At 52.6% G+C, this 18,545-nt stretch overlaps 1 protein-coding gene across 1 annotated transcript; it reads left to right on the plus strand.

Moving 5' to 3' along the window:
• Positions 1–5,578: 5,578 nt before the first annotated feature.
• LOC133354637 (negative elongation factor B-like) lies at positions 5,579–18,147 on the plus strand. Its single transcript, XM_061571659.1, has 14 exons — positions 5,579–5,700; positions 6,603–6,719; positions 7,795–7,958; positions 8,498–8,597; positions 9,128–9,358; positions 10,327–10,512; positions 10,654–10,766; positions 10,981–11,083; positions 12,657–12,752; positions 13,634–13,776; positions 14,351–14,457; positions 15,146–15,287; positions 15,823–15,928; positions 16,800–18,147. Exons 2-14 carry the CDS (start codon positions 6,615–6,617, stop codon positions 17,187–17,189), a joined length of 1,986 nt encoding a protein of 661 aa, XP_061427643.1. The 5' UTR covers positions 5,579–5,700; positions 6,603–6,614; the 3' UTR covers positions 17,190–18,147.
• Positions 18,148–18,545: the final 398 nt, after the last annotated feature.

Below are 18,545 nucleotides of genomic sequence, written 5' to 3' on the forward strand. Positions count from 1 at the left end.
CTTAATTCCTCCTCTTTCTCCACCTCTCCATCTGCCAACTCTCTCAACTTCCTCGATCTCCTCTCTCTCTTCGTCGAATTGTTGTCATCTCTCTCACCTTGTCATCTCTCTCACCTCTCTCACTATCTCCGCTATCTCCATCTTCCCATCTCTCGGCTCTATCCATTTCCCACCTCCCCTCTCACCCATCTCTCTCCGTTTCGCCCCATCTCCACCCTCTCCTTTTTACAATCAGAACTATGGTTCTGCTTTTCGAACTTCAATGTGACACCCATTGTGTCAATGTGACACCCATTGTCTTAATGTGACACTCCATTGTCTCAATGTGACACCCATTGTCTCAATGTGACACCCATTGTCTCAATGTGACACTCACTGTGTCAATGTGACACCCATTGTCTCAATGTGACACCCATTGTCTCAATGTGACACCCATTGTCTCAATGTGACACCCATTGTCTCAATGTGACACCCATTGTCTCAATGTGACACCCATTGTGTCAATGTGACACCCATTGTCTCAATGTGACACCCATTGTGTCAATGTGACACCCATTGTCTCAATGTGACACCCATTGTCTCAATGTGACACCCATTGTCTCAATGTGACACCCATTGTGTCAATGTGACACCCATTGTCTCAATGTGACACCCATTGTCTCAATGTGACACCCATTGTCTCAATGTGACACCCATTGTCTCAATGTGACACCCATTGTCTCAATGTGACACCCATAGTGTCAATGTGACACCCCATTCTCTCAATATGACACCCATTGTGCCAATGTGACACCCATTGTCTCAATGTGACACCCATTGTGTCACTGTGACACCCATTGTCTCAATGTGACACCCATTGTCTCAATGTGACACCCATTGTCTCAATGTGAGACCCATTGTCTCAATGTGACACCCATTGTCTCAATGTGATACCCATTGTCTCAATGTGACACCCATTGTCTCAATGTTTACAGTGGCAGGGGTTAATGTTTTTACGTCTCTAGAAGAGTTCGTCTTTGTGTTGGAGTTCGGGTCAAGGTTAGCCCACAGCAGAGGTCGCAAACGGGTTTTGATTCCTTACCCGTACCCGGCCGCACCAGGGTCGCAAATGGGTACCCGTACCCTACCCGAAATGAGTGACAAACGGTTACTCACCAGTGACTCACGGGCCTACTCGTACCCGTACCCGGCCGCATCAGGGTCGCAAACGGGTACCCGTACCCGTACCTGGCCGGGTACGGGTAGCCGGGTATCGGGTAGGGTACGGGTATTGGGTACCCGGTTGCGACCTCTGGCCCACAGGCTGCAATGTGAGAGCCGCCACCACGGCCGTGATTGCCCCCGTCCTCCATCGCCCCCACTGATGTAGGAATGAGGGCATCACGTCTCCTGTTGGCTTGACGGGAAGGTCGCCTCGCCTCCTGATTCATGTAGACCAGGGGTGGGGAACGTCCGGCACGCGGGGCCGTACAAGGCCCGCGAAATCATTTGGTGTGGCCCTGCCAAGGCAACCGCAGGCGGCGACTCTAAATTCAATAAATCTAGGAGCAAACCTGGAAAAGCAGTTGCGAGTAGCAACATCATCAATACCAGCTAACATCACGCGCCTCGCCAAAGAGAAGCAGTTCCAGCCATCGCATTAGGGGTGAGTTAATTAAATGTTTGACCAAAAATAACGGGCTAATTTTTAAGTTGATAATTTTGTATGGCCCGCGAATGATGTTATATAAATATACAAATGGCAGAAAAAGGTTCCGCAGCCCTGATGTATTCGAACAGCAGCCAAGGCGGTCAGCTTGAGCCAAATTCTCCCCCGAGCTCTGCGGGCCTCTATATCAGTGGTTCTCAACCTTTTGTTTTGGGCTACTGTAGCCAACCTTGTTGAATGTTGTTACAACCGAGTACACATTCCTGCGGAGGGAGCTGGTAGGAACGTTGGGTTGCTCGGTCAATGGCCAGCGTCAACGGCGGCGTGGTGTATTCCGCAAATATGCCCGACTGTGAGGGCGGGCACAAGCCGGCGTGAGTAGGTTAAACGTTGAGTTTTATAAGGGCACCACGGGGTGACCAGCCCCTCCCGACCCAGCTCCACCCCTCCCACCCCCCACCCAGCCCCACCCTCTCCACCCAGCCCCTCAAGCCCCTCCCCACCCAGCCCCTCCATGCACGACGGACGGACACAATAATCCCCTGTAGGCTGGTGTAACCAGGAGGTTCCTACCAGTAAAACCACTTGCCTGACCCAACATGGTTTTGAGAGAAAAAAAGTATTCATAATGAACATCAATATGTATTTTTTTTTACCAATGATCCAGTTTGTGAGGTAACTAACTGCTAGTAACTGCAAGCGAATAAATAAAAAATTCAACGGACGTTCTGCATGGGACACGTAATTTGTTTGCACTCGCTGGTTTTACTCTCGTACACCACATTGTGTACGATCAATGATATCAGTGGTTCTCTCGGTAAAGTCACGTAGAACGGAAATAATAAAATAATAAAAATATATAAATTCTCACGACGTTTCGAATGCAACACAAGCAATCATCATCATCAGGTGTGAAATCCACAGCAAGAAAATTTGAAAAAAGTGGCGGTTTTTCAAATTTTCTTGCTGTGAATTTCACACCTGATGACGATAACTTGTGTTGCAGTCGAAACGTCGTGAGAATTTGTATTGTTTTATATTTTTATTATTTTATTATTTCCCTTCTACGTGACTTTACCGAAAGAACCAAGAATATGAATCCCTGCAGTCACGAAAGCTTTAAATCAAAATTTTACGATCAATGAGTTTAGAAAGGTATTTGATATCCTTATAGGTGACCATATGGATTTAAATTTGAGATCACTACCTATGAGATCTTCACTCAAAACTGCTCTAGAGGAGTTGTACACCCCTAGCTGCCACTGAAAATTCAGTGGCCTAAAAGACAATGTTTCGCTCCGGATGATCGCTGCAAAGTATGACCTGTGTTTTGATTTAGTGTGCTGATCTTAAAGGTGCATTGAAAAATGTTGATACTCCGACTGATGCTCCTGCTGTTGTGGAGTGACTCATGCAGCCAGCTATTGCTGCAGGGTCTGGTGGTACATGTTGTTTATGTCGTTTATTGTGAAAATTCGGTCACAGTTCCTATGATCACTGTTTCATTGCTTTTATGGCTTTATTTTGGTGATTTTAGATACGTTTTTTGGTTTGGCCATGTTTGTTTATTGTAGTACGGAGTTAGACTGATGGCCTTAATCTAAGTTGTGTTGTGATTGTTGTTGCTTGACTTGCATCCCACTGGGATTTTTGCACACAGCGTTGATATACGGTGCTTTTTCTGCAATATTTTGCTGTCTTTTATTGGATTTTCTGTTTGCACATAGTCACATATTCCCTTTAAGATGTTTTCTTGTTCATGTTTTTGTTTTTTGTTTGTTGCGGTTGCACCCGATTCAAGAGCCGAATGGCTCACAGGGCTATACCAAATAAATGAACTTGAATTCAACCCTAGTTACTTTGTTGGTAGATTCGTACACGATTATTCGCCAATGACTCTCACGGATGATATCATTTCACACGTTTATAGATCACATCACGTACCCCTCCTGGAACACTGCCACGTACTTCCAGGAATCCGCGTAGCCCCATTTGAGAACCTCTGCTCTTTACAATATTCAGACGTTACCGGCGCAATTTAAACGAGTGCTTATATGGGGCAGGAAACCGGACCCTACCCGGATAATACGGAAAAAAAAACCACGCGTCCATAAATGACGTCACGCACCTACGGGGAGAGGGGGGGGGGGGTCAGACATTTGTGACGATGTGTGACGAGGGGGGGGGGGGGGTGAGAAATGTGACGTCACATCAAAATGCGCAACTTTAAATAAACCAGAATTGTTATAACAACAATAATTGTTATAACAACACTCCTACAACATCAGAGTGCAGCGCCACATTAAATACGCACTACAATGACAATAGTTGAAAGCGATTTAAAGCATGTTTTATTTTCGAAATAGAAATATGGTTTGGGGGGGGGGGGGCAGAGCTTTGTGACGTCATATTTGAGGGGGGGGGTCTGACTTTTTGTGACGCCGTGTGACGAGGGGGGGGTAAAAAATCGTCCAAAATCGCGTGACGTCATTTATGGACAGCCCCCTATCCCATACAGGTGAATTTAAATTGTCTCCCGTTGGTAGAACTCCAGCCACAAGCCTGGCAGAATAATTGCCAAATGCCCAAGATAACAACATTTTAAAAAACCCTCGGCACATTCCTCAAGAACACTGTGGCCTTAAAGGGGAAAAAGTATATGACAAGCGACGTTTCGGGCAACGGGCCGTCTGCATGTGCTATATGTCTATTTGCGCTTGTGCTTGATTTGGACAAAAAAAATATTCACGGCGACATTGGTTAGAAACGTTATACAGATAATCATACTCTTGTTTTTTCGGTAAAGTCACGTAGGTAAAAATAAAAGTAATAAAAGGAATAATAGAGATAAAATAAAATAAGAAATCATTAGATTTTGTGATTTATTATTTTATTTTATCTCTATTATTCCTTTTTATTAATTTTAATTTAATTTTTTTACCTACGTGACTTTACCGAAAAAACATAAGAGTATGAATCCTTGCAGTCACGAAAGCTTCAAATCTTTAATTAATACAGATAATCGTTTTATTGAAATAAAGTGACACATTAAGTGAAGAAGATAACACTTTGACCAAATCTTCTTGGTTCTTTCGGTAAAGTCACGTAGAAGGGAAGTAATAAAATAATAAAAATAAAACATAATACAATTATTTTATTATGTTTTATTATTTTGATAATAATATAAAACATAATAAAATTATTTTTTATTATGTTTTATTATTTTAATAATAAAATAAAACATAATACAATTATTTTATTGTTTTATTATTTTATTTTTATAATAAAATTCTTATTTTTATAATAAAAATAAAACATAATAAATTATTTTATTATGTTTTATTATTTTAATTATTTTATTACTTCCATTCTACGTGCCTTTACCGAAAGAACCAAGAAGATGAATCCCTGCAGTCACGAAAGCTTTAAATCGAAACGTTGACCAAACTCCACGAGCCGCTGACGGGCACACACACGTACGGCCTTCTCCACACGCCACACCGTGAGTGGCGTGGGGGGGTTTGCTAGTGACCCTACTTCACCTCGCGGGTCAATGCGGGTTTGTTTGACAGCGGGGAGCGTGGGGAGAGTAACGACACCGAACAATGCAAGGAATTTCATTCAGTTTCCGTACCTTCTTCCGGAAGATGTCTTCTGGTCGTTCGTTAACTCTACTCGATACATCTTCCGGAATATGTCTTCCGGAAGATGTCTTCTGGTCGTTCGTTAACTTTACTCGAATACATCTTCCGGAATATATCTTCCGGAAGATGCCTTCTGGTTGTTCGTTAACTCGACTCGAATACATCTTCCGGAATATATCTTCCGGAAGATGCATTCAGTTTTTTTCGTTAACTCTACTCGAACGTATCTTCTGGAAGATTTATTCCGGAAGATGTTCACCAACGCAACTCAAATACATCTTCCGGAAGATATCTTCCGGTTGTTCATTTGGGCATGGCAGGCGTCTTCTGGAAGACTCTTCCGAGCGTTTTCTTCAATCTGCCGGTAGCGCTGCACGGCGCAAGGAGTTAGAAGCGCGGCCTTTTGAGGTTAGGGACAGTGTCTCTGTGTGTCTCTGTGTCTCTCTCCGTGTCTCTGTGTGTCCCCGTGTCTCTCTGTGTGTCTCTCTGTGTCTCTCTGTGTCTCTCTGTGTCTCCGTGTCTCTCTCCGTGTCTCTCCGTGTCTCTCTCTGTGTGTCTCTCCGTGTCTCTCTCTGTGTCTCTGTATCTATGTGTGTCTCCGTGTCTCTCTCTGTGTGTCTCTCTCTGTGTGTCTCCGTGTCTCTCTGTGTGTCTCCGTGTCTCTCTGTGTGTCTCTCCGTGTCTCTCTGTGTGTCTCTCCGTGTCTCTCTCTGTGTCTCCGTGTCTCTGTGTGTCTCCGTGTCTCTCTGTGTGTCTCCGTGTCTCTCTGTGTGTCTCCGTGTCTCTCTGTGTGTCTCTCCGTGTCTCTCTCTGTGTCTCCGTATCTCTGTGTGTCTCCGTGGTTCTCTCTGTGTGTCTCCGTGTCTCTCTGTGTGTGTCTCCGTGTCTCTCTCTGTGTCTCTCTCTGTGTCTCCGTGTCTCTCTCTGTGTGTCTCTGTGTGTCTCCGTGTCTCTCTCTGTGTCTCCGTGTCTCTCTCTGTGTGTCTCCGTGTGTCTCTCACCTGTGTCTCCTCGTCTTCAAATCTCTCACCCTTCGTGTTACCCTATCTCTTCGTCTCTCGATATATCTCCCCGTGTGTCTCCACGTCTCCCACGTGTGTCTCCATACCTCTCCCCGTGTGTCTCCACGTCTCCCCGTGTGTCTCCCCCGTGTGTCTCCACGTCTCCCCCGTGTGTCTCCACGTCTCCCCGTGTGTCTCCCCGTGTGTCTCCACGTCTCCCCCGTGTGTCTCCCCGTCTCCCTGTGTGTCTCTCCCCGTGTGTCTCCACCTTTCCCACGTGCGTGTGTGTGTGTGTGTCGACCCGAGAAGGAGGCGGGAGCCATGGCCACCTCGGGTCTGGAGAAGCTTGGAGTGGCTGGCGGAGAGGACCTCAGGGAGACTCTCACCAACTGCACGGACCCCCTCAAGGCCATCGAGCAGTTCCAGGTTCCAGCCCCACGCCGCCGCTCAACTCCTGCCCCAGCAGCAGCATCACGGCATCATCAACACGCAGCTCAAATAGAACACGAATAAAAGTTAAATTTCGATTTAAAGCTTTCGTGACTTGCAACGATTCATCTTCTTGGTTCTTTCGGTAAAGTCACGTAGAAGGGAAATAATAAAATAATAAAAATAAAACATTAAAATAATTCTCACGACGTTTCGGCCACAACGCAAGCAGCCGTCCTCAGGTGAAGAACAGGTCTGTTCTTCACCTCAGACCTGTTCTTGAACAGGTCTGTTCTTCACCTCTGAATGACGCTGTCTTTCCGACAGACCTGTTCTTCACCTGAGGACGGCTGCTTGCGTTGTGGCCGAAACGTCGTGAGAATTATTTTATCATGTTTTATTTGTATTATTTTGTTATTTCCATTCTACGTGACTTACCGAAAGAACCAAGAAGACGAATAGAAGTTGTTTTCGGCCATGGCTGTCACGGTTAACACAATGCCCCCCGCCCCCACCTCATACGATAACTTACCTCCCAGACTCGGAAACTCACCCACAGGGCTCACTAATTACACTGGTCAACACACTTTTTCTGGCGTGAGGTATTCCAACGGTTTTAAGGTAATTTTGGGGTGCTGATTCCAAATCTGGCATCAGTTTTTGTCTATCACATCAGGTTTTGAGATATGAAATATTGCATTTTCAATAAAAACTGCAGAAGAAAAATATTAAATAAATGTGAATATCTACATAAAATTATATTATAAACACACTATCCTAAAAATACAGCACCATATTTTAACACTAAAGCAGTCACTGACTCGCAACAACTTGCAATCATAAGTGACAGAGTTAATTTCTGGTAAAATCAATGAAAATGGGGTATTCCGATAGCATAAAAATGAGATGTGATAGAGCAAATCTGAGCTCAGATTTGGAATCAGCACCCTGAAATTTAGTCTAAAACAGCTGCAAAAGTCCAGGCCAGAATTTTTTTTTATTGACCAGTGTTAACTTCTGGACTCATGCTTTGCCTGCTGCCCCCCCCCCCCCCCCCCCCGCATGCGATCAGCTGGAGAACGGCGTGCTGCTGCCCTCGCTGCAGTCGGCGCTGCCCTTCCTGGACCTGCACGCGATCCCGCGCCTCGACTTCCACCAGTCGGTGTTCGACGAGCTGCGAGACAAACTCCTCGAAAGGGTGGCGGTCATCGCCACCGAGGGCCCGCCACTCAGCCGGTGTGTACACGTGTGTGTGTGTACACGTGTGTGTGTACAGATGTGTGTGTACACGTGTGTGTGTGTGTACACGTGTGTGTGTACACGTGTGTGCGTGTACACGTGTGTGTGTACACGTGTGTCTGTGTGTGCACACGTGTGTCTGTGTCTGTACACGTGGAATTCTTGCTTGTGTCTCTCAGTGCGTCTTGGTTTTCACGTTATTGCCCCTTACCTCTTTTTTCACTGCACAACCGTGCCAAGCCTGTGCCGAGCCAGCCCAGCACTGCTCGGGCAGCGCCAGGTTTATTTTCCACCACAGAAGCCGAGCCGCGAAGCTGATGTCGCACGCAATGAACGCATTGTTAGCCTCACCCCTGCCCCCGCTTGACCTCGAGCATCCTTCGGATATCTTGTGAGGCTTACGTATCATCTGTTTGGTTCTGGCTCGGCAAACGGCCGGTGGAAAAACCACCCGTACCGGCTTGGCTCGCGTGCGCGCAGTCGGAAGAGGGGCACGTCTGTCTGACTTTGCGTCGCTCTACGTGTGCCCCGGGCAGGAACACGAAGCTGGAGGAGCTTCTGGAGAAGAGCTTTGCCCTCGTGCGCATGCCGTCTGTGCAGCCCGTCGTCATGTGCCTGCTCAAACACATTCCCAAGGTGAGCGACCTCCCCGTGCTCCCGTGGCGGCGCTGCCATTGCACGCATATGTGGTGTCCCCGTCGCGCGTGTACAGCCACAGCCGTCGCTTGATGTCGTCACCAGGGAGCACCCCCCCCCCCACCCCGGCAGCTGTCCCTGTGAGGCACAAGGCTTATCGCGGCACAGGCCAGCGAGTGACCGTGGAGAGTGGTAGTATAGTGGTTCATGCAGTGCACTATAAGCCCAGCAACCTGAGTTTGATACCCGGCCGAGGCTACCATCCTGAGCCTCCTCTAAGTCGACTCAAGCTTAAAGGAGCACCTGGTGCGGAACGTAAATCAGCACTGGGGGGGATTCTCCTAAAGGCGGCCGGGCGTGGTGCTGGCCGCACCACCTCTTCATTTGTGCTCCGTGCCGGCCTTCATAGACGCTCGCTCGCAGCCGTTGGCCCGACAGCCTACGCGGCCTGCATGGAACAATCTCGCGACAACCGTGCGCAGCGCTGCTGTGAACGCCGCCACCTCGCCGCCTCCGCTCGTGCCGCGCAGGTCCCCGAGCGCTACCTGAAGCAGGTGACGAGCGACCCGGCGCTGTACGCGGCGTGCGCCACCGAGGTGAAGCGGCAGATCTGGCAGGAGAACCAGGCGCTGTTCGGGGACGAGGCATCCCCGCTGTTCAAGCAGTACCTGGCGGAGAGAGAGGCGGCCCTGCTGGGGCCCGAGCTGTCGGCCGTGCACACCTTCTACAGCTCCTCCCCGAAGGCGCGCCGCCACGGGCAGGTGAGTGAAGCCAACGAAGCGGCTGGGTGGGTGAGTGAGCGGCAGAGGTCGCAATCGGGTACCCGATACCTGTACCCGGCCGGGTAGGGGTACCCGTTTGCGACCCTGGTGCGGCCGGGTACGGGTACGGGTAGGCCGTGAGTCGCTGGTGAGTAACTGTTGTCACTCATTTCCCAACGTCTTGTCTCTTCTCACAATTCAAGTTCCTAGAATCAACCCACCCGTGCCTGCAACATGGCTTCATCCCAGAGGTCGCAATTGGGTACCCGATACCCGTACCCGGCCGGGTACGGGGGTAGGGTACGGCCAGGTACGGGTACGGGTACCCGTTTGCGACCCTGGTGCGGCCGAGTACGGGTACGGGTAAGGAATCAAAACCCGTTTGCGTCCTCTGCCGATCGGTCGGGTGGGTGGGTGGGCGAGCGAGCAGGCGGGCGAGTTGGCGGGCTGTGGCGGGCACTTTGGGGGGTTGCCCAGCTGTACACCGTAACAAGTGTGAACGTGCAGACCTGCAGCTGTTTACCCTTCCGTAGCGTGTCTGGCATCTTCTTCCACTCTGGCCAGACGCCTTGGAAGAGGTGGTCGTACCCACACTTTACCCCTCCACACGCGATCTGCCCCATCTACGAGCTGCGATGCACCTCTTTATACTGCTGGGTGGACAGAGGTGGTCGGCAGGGTGGGGTGGAGGGATTTAAGAAACTTGCAGCATCGTTTACGCTGCCTGCATGGGGGACATGGAATTGAACCGGCGACCTCTGATTTGCAAATCCAGTGTGCGCACCACAACACCACTGTGGCAGCGTCCTCTTGGCTCGACTCAAGTAACACTTGGGACTTGCCGCCCCGTGCCTCTGACTTGCTGCGCAAATGGATTTTGCGCTCGTTATAAATCGGGCTCAATCATCGTCGTCGTCGTCGTCATTATCGACACGGCTTTCAGCGTGACACCTCGCTGTGCCTGGCAGGTGGTACAGAAGCTGACGGGCATGATCGGGCGCAACGTGAAGCTGTACGACATGGTGCTGCAGTTCCTGCGCACGCTGTTTCTGCGCACGCGCAACCCGCACTACTGCACGCTCCGCGCGGAGCTGCTCATGGCCCTGCACGACCTGGAGGCCACCGACATCTGCTCTGTCGACCCCTGCCACAAGGTGACCCGCGGGGAGCGTCGCGCTGGTCTCACTGGTAATCTCGCGACGGTTCTCGCGCAAGAGGGGAACCTCGTAGCGCCAGCGACGAGCGAGCGAGCGTCTTAACGGTCCCTCTCTCTGCGCACACGCGCATGCGCGCAGTTCACGTGGTGCCTGGACGCGTGCATCCGCGAGCGTTTCGTGGACGTGAAGCGGGCGCGGGAGCTGCAGGGATTCCTGGACGGCATCAAGCGGGGCCAGGAGCAGGTGTTGGGGTGAGCCACTTGGAGTGATGGAGATGGGAATATTGCAATCGCATGTTGTACATTACTGGAGGAAATCTAATTAGATTATTGTCACCCGAGCGTGGTGCTAGCCACGCCGCTCCTTCGTGTGCCGTGCCGGCCTTCGTAGGTGCTACTCGCTAACAGCACTTGCCCCAGCAGCCTGTGTAGGCTACAAGGGGATCTTTGTGTTTGTCCTGTCCAGGGACCTCTCCATGATCCTGTGCGATCCGTTCGCCATCAACACTCTGGCCATGAGCACCATGAAGACCCTGCAGGAGCTCGTGAGCCATGAGAGCCTGCCCAGGGTGAGCCTCGCGGCGCCACCACCGCAGTCAAAACTACAGCCACAGTCACAACAACAACCACAACCACAGTCACAACAACAACCACAGTTACAGCTGCAACGACAGACACAGTCACAACTACAATCACAGCCACAACTATAACCACAGTCACAACTACAACCACAGTCACAACCACAGTTACATCTACAACCACAGTCACTACCACAACTGCAGCTAAAAGCACAACCGCAAAAACCACGGGAAAAACAACCACAGTTACAACAGCAGTCACAGCAACAACCAGTCACAACCACTGTCACTTCTACAACCACAACCGCAGTCACAACCACAGTTACAGCTACAACTACAGCCACAGCTAAACCACAACTACAGCAACAAACACAACCATAATCACAACTACAACCACTGTCACGGCTACAACCACAGTCACAACCACAGTTACAGCTAGAACTACAGTCATAACAACCACTGTCGCAACTACAACCACGGTCACTACCACAACCGCAGCTACAACCGCAGTCACAGCAACAACCAGTCACAACCACGGTCACAACTACAGCCACAGCTACAACCACAGCCACAACCACAGTCACAACTAAAACCACGGTCATGGCTACAACCACAACTGCAGCCTGGTACCAGGCAGGTCCAACCCTGACCTCTCTGCCAGTGAGGCTCTGCTGGTTTCTCTCAAGGCCTCGTCTGGTTGAACAAACTCAACCCGGACACACACACACGTGCGCTGCGGTTGTCCACGCGTGTTTTTGCAGGACCCTGCGCCCTGAGCGTGGGAACGCGACGTGTGTCTGTGTCGCGAATGCGCGTCACATGCAGTGTTCACGATGGTTTTGTGTGTGTGCGCCACTGTGTGTGTCCTGTTTGTGTGCGTGTGTGTACCATGCATGCCGTTTGTACTCGCTTGCCGTTCATGCTGTTTGTATGTATACTATTTGTGGATGTGTGTTTTCACCATGCACACTGTATATTGTTCATGCTGTTTTATATGCATGTTGTTTGCGTGTGTTCACCATGCACTCCGTATATTGTGTTCATGCTGTTTGTATGCATACTATTTGTGCGTTTTCACCATGCAAACTGTATATTGTTCATACTGTTTTACATGCGTGCTGTTTGTGTGTGTTCACCATGCACACCGTATATTGTTCATGCTGTTTTGTATGTGTGCTGTTCTTGTGTACGTACCGTCTGTGTGTGTTCCATCCACGCTGTTTGTATGTTGTTCATGCTGTTATTGTCTGCGTTATGTTGGTGTTCGCTCCATGCACACTGTTTGTGTGTATGTTGTTCATGCGGTTCTTGTGTGCGTAGTGTGTGCCCCATGCATGCTGTGTATATTGTGCATGCTGTTTGTGTATGCGCTGCTTACGTGTGTCATGCAAGCAGGTTGTATGCCGTTTCGTATGCATGCTGTACTTGTGTACGTACTATTTGTGTGTGTGTTTTGTGCGTACTGTTTGTGTGCCTGCTGTTTGTGTGTCCCATGCATGCTGTTTGTGTGCATGCTGTTTGTGCTGCGTGTGCCCACGCGCTGCGTTCCGTGTGCCGCCGACAGGACAGTCCGGACTTGCAGCTGCTCTTGCGGATGCTGGCGCTGGGCCTGGGTGCGTGGGACATGATCGACAGCCAGGCCTTCAGGGAGCCCAAGTTGGTGAGTCTGGCTCCGTGGGAGACGTCTCTCTTCCCAGCAAACTCGTTAACGCCCCGTGACTCCTTCATCTAATCGATGATCACACAGGCGTTCTGAGCGATAACAAGAATGATAACGACTTCGGCATGAAAACTCGCCGCTGTCGCCGCCGCACCGTGTCCGCTCGCTCTCGGCGAGAGACGGAGAGAGGCAAGTCGGAGGCACGAGGAGGAACCACAGACGAGAGGGAAAGGCAGCGGCAGCAAGGCTGTGAGCCGGCACTACCAACAATTGCCCGAGCTTTACAATTCTCTATATATATTAAGGTGTTATCAGCAAATTAATGAATACATTTGGAAGGAAATCGGAGCATCCGTAGTAAACCGTCGCGAGTGAGGCTGGGAAAGGCGTTGGTTTTTGCGTGATCTCACGGCACATGGCGTTGTGGGGGCTCACTGCGTTTCAGCACCCTTGCTCATGGCTCGCCATGATTCAACACTGAAGACATTGACGTCGTTGTTGATATCAGTAATGTTATTGACCGCTCACAGGCTAGACGTGTGATTTCTGGGTGGGGTATGGACGGATCGCTAATGGGTAACGGGCTGGATGGCCGAGCAATATGGCTTGTTTGAGGGGTCACGATTTAGCGCGTGCATTTTTCGCAGCCACTCGTAACCCAGGCGCGGCCTTGCCGGTCGCCGGGCTGCGCGTTGGCCCGAGCTTTTCTTCTCGTAGCGTTTGCCACACGCTGCTGTCGGCGCCTCCCTGTGGAGTTGGGTGTGCCGGTATGGTTCTTCCCATGCGAGCGATTCGCGAGCGGTGGCTCGGACCGCGTCGCCGTAACGAGCCCGCCCGCCCGCCCCACCGTTTCGGCCAACGTCGTGTGTCGCGGTGAGCAGGATGCGGAGGTGGCGACGCGCTTCCTGCCGGCGCTCATGACCCTGCTGGTGGACGACCTGACCTTTGGGGTGGACGCTCGCTTGCCGGCGGAAGGAGGGACCCCCCCGACGTACCCCTCCGGCCTGCCCCCCGCCTTCACCAAGTGAGGACGCCGGGAGCCGAGCAGAAGGCCGCCCAAGCGACGCGACCGACAGTCGGTTGCCTCGCTAGACTCATCGGGGAACACGAAAATAGTTGGCGGAGGGGGTGGGGGAAAACAAAATGTCTCGCCTCTGATACCACTCGTGCCGCTGGACGGGAGGTGGGGGTTGGCAACGTCATTAGTTACGTCATACAATCACTGGCCGCGTCGTGCTGGGCGTGGCTTGTAGGGGGGGTTCACCGCCTTCGGACAGACTCGTATTTAAAATCTCACGGTTACACTTTAGCCAAATCCAGTGCAGAGCCAAATTTAATGCGATTGTGTTTTCTCGTGCAATCGTTGGTGATTGGCGGGAGACCATCAACTCGCTTGGCTTGAGAATTCTAATTAATCACGAGCAGTGGCTGAAACCCTGGTTTCACAGGCGGCCCATACCCTGGATTCACAGGCAGCGGCTGCAACCCGGATTCGAACCCGGGTTCTCAGCTGTGCCGGCTCAGAGCTTCTCACCCTCCGACTCACCCGGCCACCTCGATTTGCATTCGCCCTAACCGTGCTGCGTTGCTGCGTGCAGGTGGGTGCAGGAGCACCCGGTCGCTTGCGAGATGGGGCTCTACTACGTGCTGCACGTGACGCGGCAGAGGAACAAGAACGCGATTGCGCGCGTGCTCCCCGCCCTCGGTGAGTGTGGCGCGATTACCACCGGGATGTACCACTCGCCCGGGCGGGCAGGCGTACGTCAGACGACGGGGAGAGACCAAGCGGCAGGTGGGGGGGGGGGGAACGTGGCCGGGCAACAGCGTGTTTGGCCCCTGGTTGCGGAGGTTTTGCGGTTTGAGTCCAGCGGCCGCCCCGGTTAATACCGCGGGGGTCAGGAGCGGTGCAGCCCGGCAGTCGCTTGCTCACGCCAATGCTGGAGGAAGGGCGTCGGGGCTTACAGTTTATAATTGGAGCTGTTGAGGGCTCCTTGAGAGGGCTCCTTCACCAAAAATGGGCGCTGGCTGCTTCACGGAGGATGTGACAGATCTCGTTATTCGAAAATGCGCAATGGCGTCACGGTCCAAATTTGCCAAATTTTGAGAATGACTCGCAAGTTGATGGATTTAGTAAAAGCGCATTGCCACGTCGTCCTGCTACTGACAGACTCTACCCGTCTGTGAAACACAGTGCCTTAGGTTGAGCCTTGCACGATAGGAATGTCACATTAAATGTGTTGATTGATCTTGGTGCATGGACTGGTGTGGTTTACTGGTGAGACACAAGTGCGGTACACTGGTGCGGTACACTGGTGCGGTACACATTGTTGAGACACTGGTGCTGTACACTGTTGAGACATCGGTGCGGTTCTGTACGTATATGCAATCCATAGCGGAATTCCACCGGGACGCCGGCTACAGCGATTGGTTCCTGCACCTCTTCCTGTCCCAGCTGACCCTGCTCGCCGATGAGCTGGGGTCCGAGGGCCTGTGCGGCGCGCTGTTCGACAGCTTCCTGCTCCCCGCGCTTTCCCGGTACGTTCTATATCTACGATCATCTACGATCGCCGCGCGCGCGTGAGAGCCCACACGAACGCACGTGCCGTGTACACAGGTGCCGACGCGATGGGTTGTTGCTGAGGCTCGCGCTTTGAAGCTAAGCGGCCGCCCTGGCTATTACCGCGGTGTGGTATTGGCTATTAAAAAATACTTCACTCCGAGTGGACGTTAAAGGTCCCGTGACGTCATTCGCAAGAGTAGGCCGTTGCGTGCCGGAGCCTGGGGTCTATATTTGAAACATTACACCCGCAAATTACTCGATCGGGATTGTACACACAGCAGCAATCATTGCCCCCTACTAGCATCAGACTGATGCCTTGCCCCCCCCCCCCCCGCCAGGTGACTTGCAAATGACTCGATTGCGGTCTCTCGATTTCTCACTTGATTATACAAAGTCAACTTGAAACACACACACACACACACTGGCCTGATGCATGTTGTAATATCCACTAGCGCACACGCACAGCAGCGCTCGCTCACACCTCTGCCTCCCCGTGCGTGCGTGCGGCAGAGAGAACGTGCACAGACACACCCTGCGGCTGGTGCTGCACGTGCACGCGAAGCTGGTGCCTGCGCGGCTCGCCACGCTACGCACCGCCCTGGAGCCCAACAAGCAGGTGAGTGCGTGTGCGTGTGTGACTCGGTGGGAGCGGTAGTGTAGCGGTTAGCACGCTGCGCTATGAACTTGGCGATCCGGGTTTGATTCCCGCTCACGGCTAACACCAGTGACGATTATCTGAACCGGTCCTGGGCCTCCCCTAGGTCGACTCAGCCTTAAATGAGTACCTGGTGCAGTGTGTAAACATCGGCACTGGGGAGACAAAGGCGGTCGGGCGTGGTGCTGGCCACCCACCCCCTCGTGTACCGTTCCGGCCTTCATAGGTGCTCGCTAACAGCACTTGCCCCTACAGTCTGTTAAGGCTATACGGGGGATCTTTGTGACTCGGTCATCTCAGTCAGTCGACCCGTGGCACCTGCTGGGTCTGCCCCGTGACCTCCTGCCAGCGGGCGTTCGACACTTCACGTGATAGCCTCAAGGTGCACATGGCCTGGCACAAGCGTCGTGGTGACGTCACCGCCACTTAGTGGCGAATGGCGGTTGTTGTTGACTGAGCGAGTTGCGTATGTGTGAAGCAAGTTCGATTCCTGTTCACGGACACCAATACCAGTGACGAATATCGAAACTGGTCCTGGGCCTCCCCTAGGTCGACTCAGTTTTAAATAAGTACCTGGTGCTGTGTGAAAAAACATCGGCACTGGGGAGACAGAAGGTGCCCGGGCGTGGTGCTGGTCACCCACCTCCTCGTGTGCCGTACCGGCCTTCATAGGCGCTCGCCAACAGTACTTGCCCCATCTCTCACAATCCTTGGGGACGCCGAGAGATGGTGGCAGCTTTGGGGAGGCCTTCATCCAGCCGTGGCTCGAGCACAGCTACTGATGATTGTGTTGCTGATGGTGCCGATGCTGCTGCTGCTGCTGTTCCGGCAGAGTGGCGATGTTGTGAAGGAGCTTCACACGGCGCTCTTGGCCAAGGGGGACTCGCGTCTGCCCGGCACCGCCGCCAGCGCCGCCACGGCGCCGGCCTCTGCCACCGGCGTGGCACTCACCCCAGGCCTCACGCCCGTGCTGGCGCTCACGCAGCCAGTCGCAATCAGCACCGCCACGACCCCTGCCACGACCCCCACCACGACCCCCGCCACTGCCGCCGCCACTTCCGTTGGCACCGTCGCCGGCACCGTCGCCGGCACCGTCACCGGCACCGTTGCCGGCACCGCTGCCGGCGCCACCGCTGCCGCTGCAGCAGCAGGTGCAGCAGGAGCCGGAGGAGGAGAGTCTCCCCGGGTTAGCATCGCGGCCACGGTGACGCCACCGCCGTGAGCGAGTTGGGTGGCGATTGTCGGCAGAGAGAATCACACGCGCGTGTGTGTGTGTGCATCGCCCAGGGGTGGTGATGGGTGTAATGCACGCAGGTAGCTACGAATGTAATACCTTACATGCATTACGCACTCGTTACGCACGCATTACGCACGCGTACACGTTGCACACACGCGTTACGCACGTTACACACATACATGCGTGATACACTAGATTAGCGTTACCTACGTACGCGTTACGTTAAACACACGCGTGTTATACATGTTACGTTACACCCGTTTTACACCCGTTTTACGCACGCGTTACACACACATGCACTATACACAAGTGTTATACACACGCGTTATACACACACGCACGCGCACGACGTACACGCACCGCTTGAGTACACCGCCATTTGGGCAATGCCCCCTCGTGCTATTGCACCCTCATGCCCCGAGCGTTCACCACGGTTTTACTGCCTTTGATTGTGCCGTGCACCGCTGCGTCCGTTCACCCTGGAGTTCAGAACGCCAGGCCCGGTGAAGCTACCCTCAGGGGTCGTGCAGCCCCTGCGGTAGATCCGTTGTCCGTTATTTCCAGCGTGCAAGGTCATTTATATTTTTCTAATGTAAAAATATAGAAAGCGATCCCACAACGCGCAATCCAGCGCTGCAGCGGGCACCGTAGGCAACACGTGGGAGCGAGCATGGGGCTTGCGTGAAGACGCGCGAGGCAGCGTAGCCGCGTCGCCGTCCTCACCACGCAGTTTCTGGAGCTTCGGGAAAGTGCGAGTTGAGATCTTTTCCGAGTTTTTCTGTTTTTTTAAAGGTCGTGGTTAAACTCGTCTGTGATAAGCGGGCAGCCGCGATATACCCTGCCCCTCCCCCCCCGTAGGCCCGGGGACGCCCCTGCCCCGGGTGGATAGAGGCTGCGAGCCGAAAGCAGCGGTGAGATTTGGGTCACAATAAAACTCTCGTCATTTCTATCCCTGGCGTCTCTCTGCCTCGCGTCCGGAGTGAACGTGCGAGCCGGGGGCCTGCGAGTGCGGTTCCTGACCCAGTCGGTGGCATGTCGTGGTTGGCATGACCAGTAGACTTGCGTAGAGACCCACATACTCGCGCAGAGCGCTATACAAAGATCCCCCATATATCCTTAACAGACTATTGGGGCAGGTACTATTAGTGTGCACCTACGAAGACCAAGACGGCACACGGAGGGGGTGGATGACCAGCACCATGCCTGGCCGCCGTTGTCTCCCAAGTGGCGATGTTTACACACCGCACCAGGTACTCATTTGAGGCCGAGTGGACCTAGGGGAGGCCCAGGACTGGTTCAGGTAATATAATCGGCACTGGCCTTGGTTTGTCGGGCGAAGAG

The sequence above is a fragment of the Lethenteron reissneri genome, chromosome 48, assembly GCF_015708825.2.
Source record: "Lethenteron reissneri isolate LAM-NWPU_2019-01 chromosome 48, ASM1570882v1, whole genome shotgun sequence".
NCBI lineage: Eukaryota > Metazoa > Chordata > Hyperoartia > Petromyzontiformes > Petromyzontidae > Lethenteron > Lethenteron reissneri.

Coding starts and splice junctions, on each gene's coding strand:
- LOC133354637 (XM_061571659.1), top strand. CDS start 6,615: ATGGCCACCTCGGGTCTGGAGAAGCTTGGAGTGGCTGGCGGAGAGGAC. Junction 7,959..8,497: donor GAGGGCCCGCCACTCAGCCG/GTGTGTACACGT, acceptor TGCCCCGGGCAG/GAACACGAAGCTGGAGGAGC. Junction 14,458..15,145: donor GCGCGTGCTCCCCGCCCTCG/GTGAGTGTGGCG, acceptor TGCAATCCATAG/CGGAATTCCACCGGGACGCC.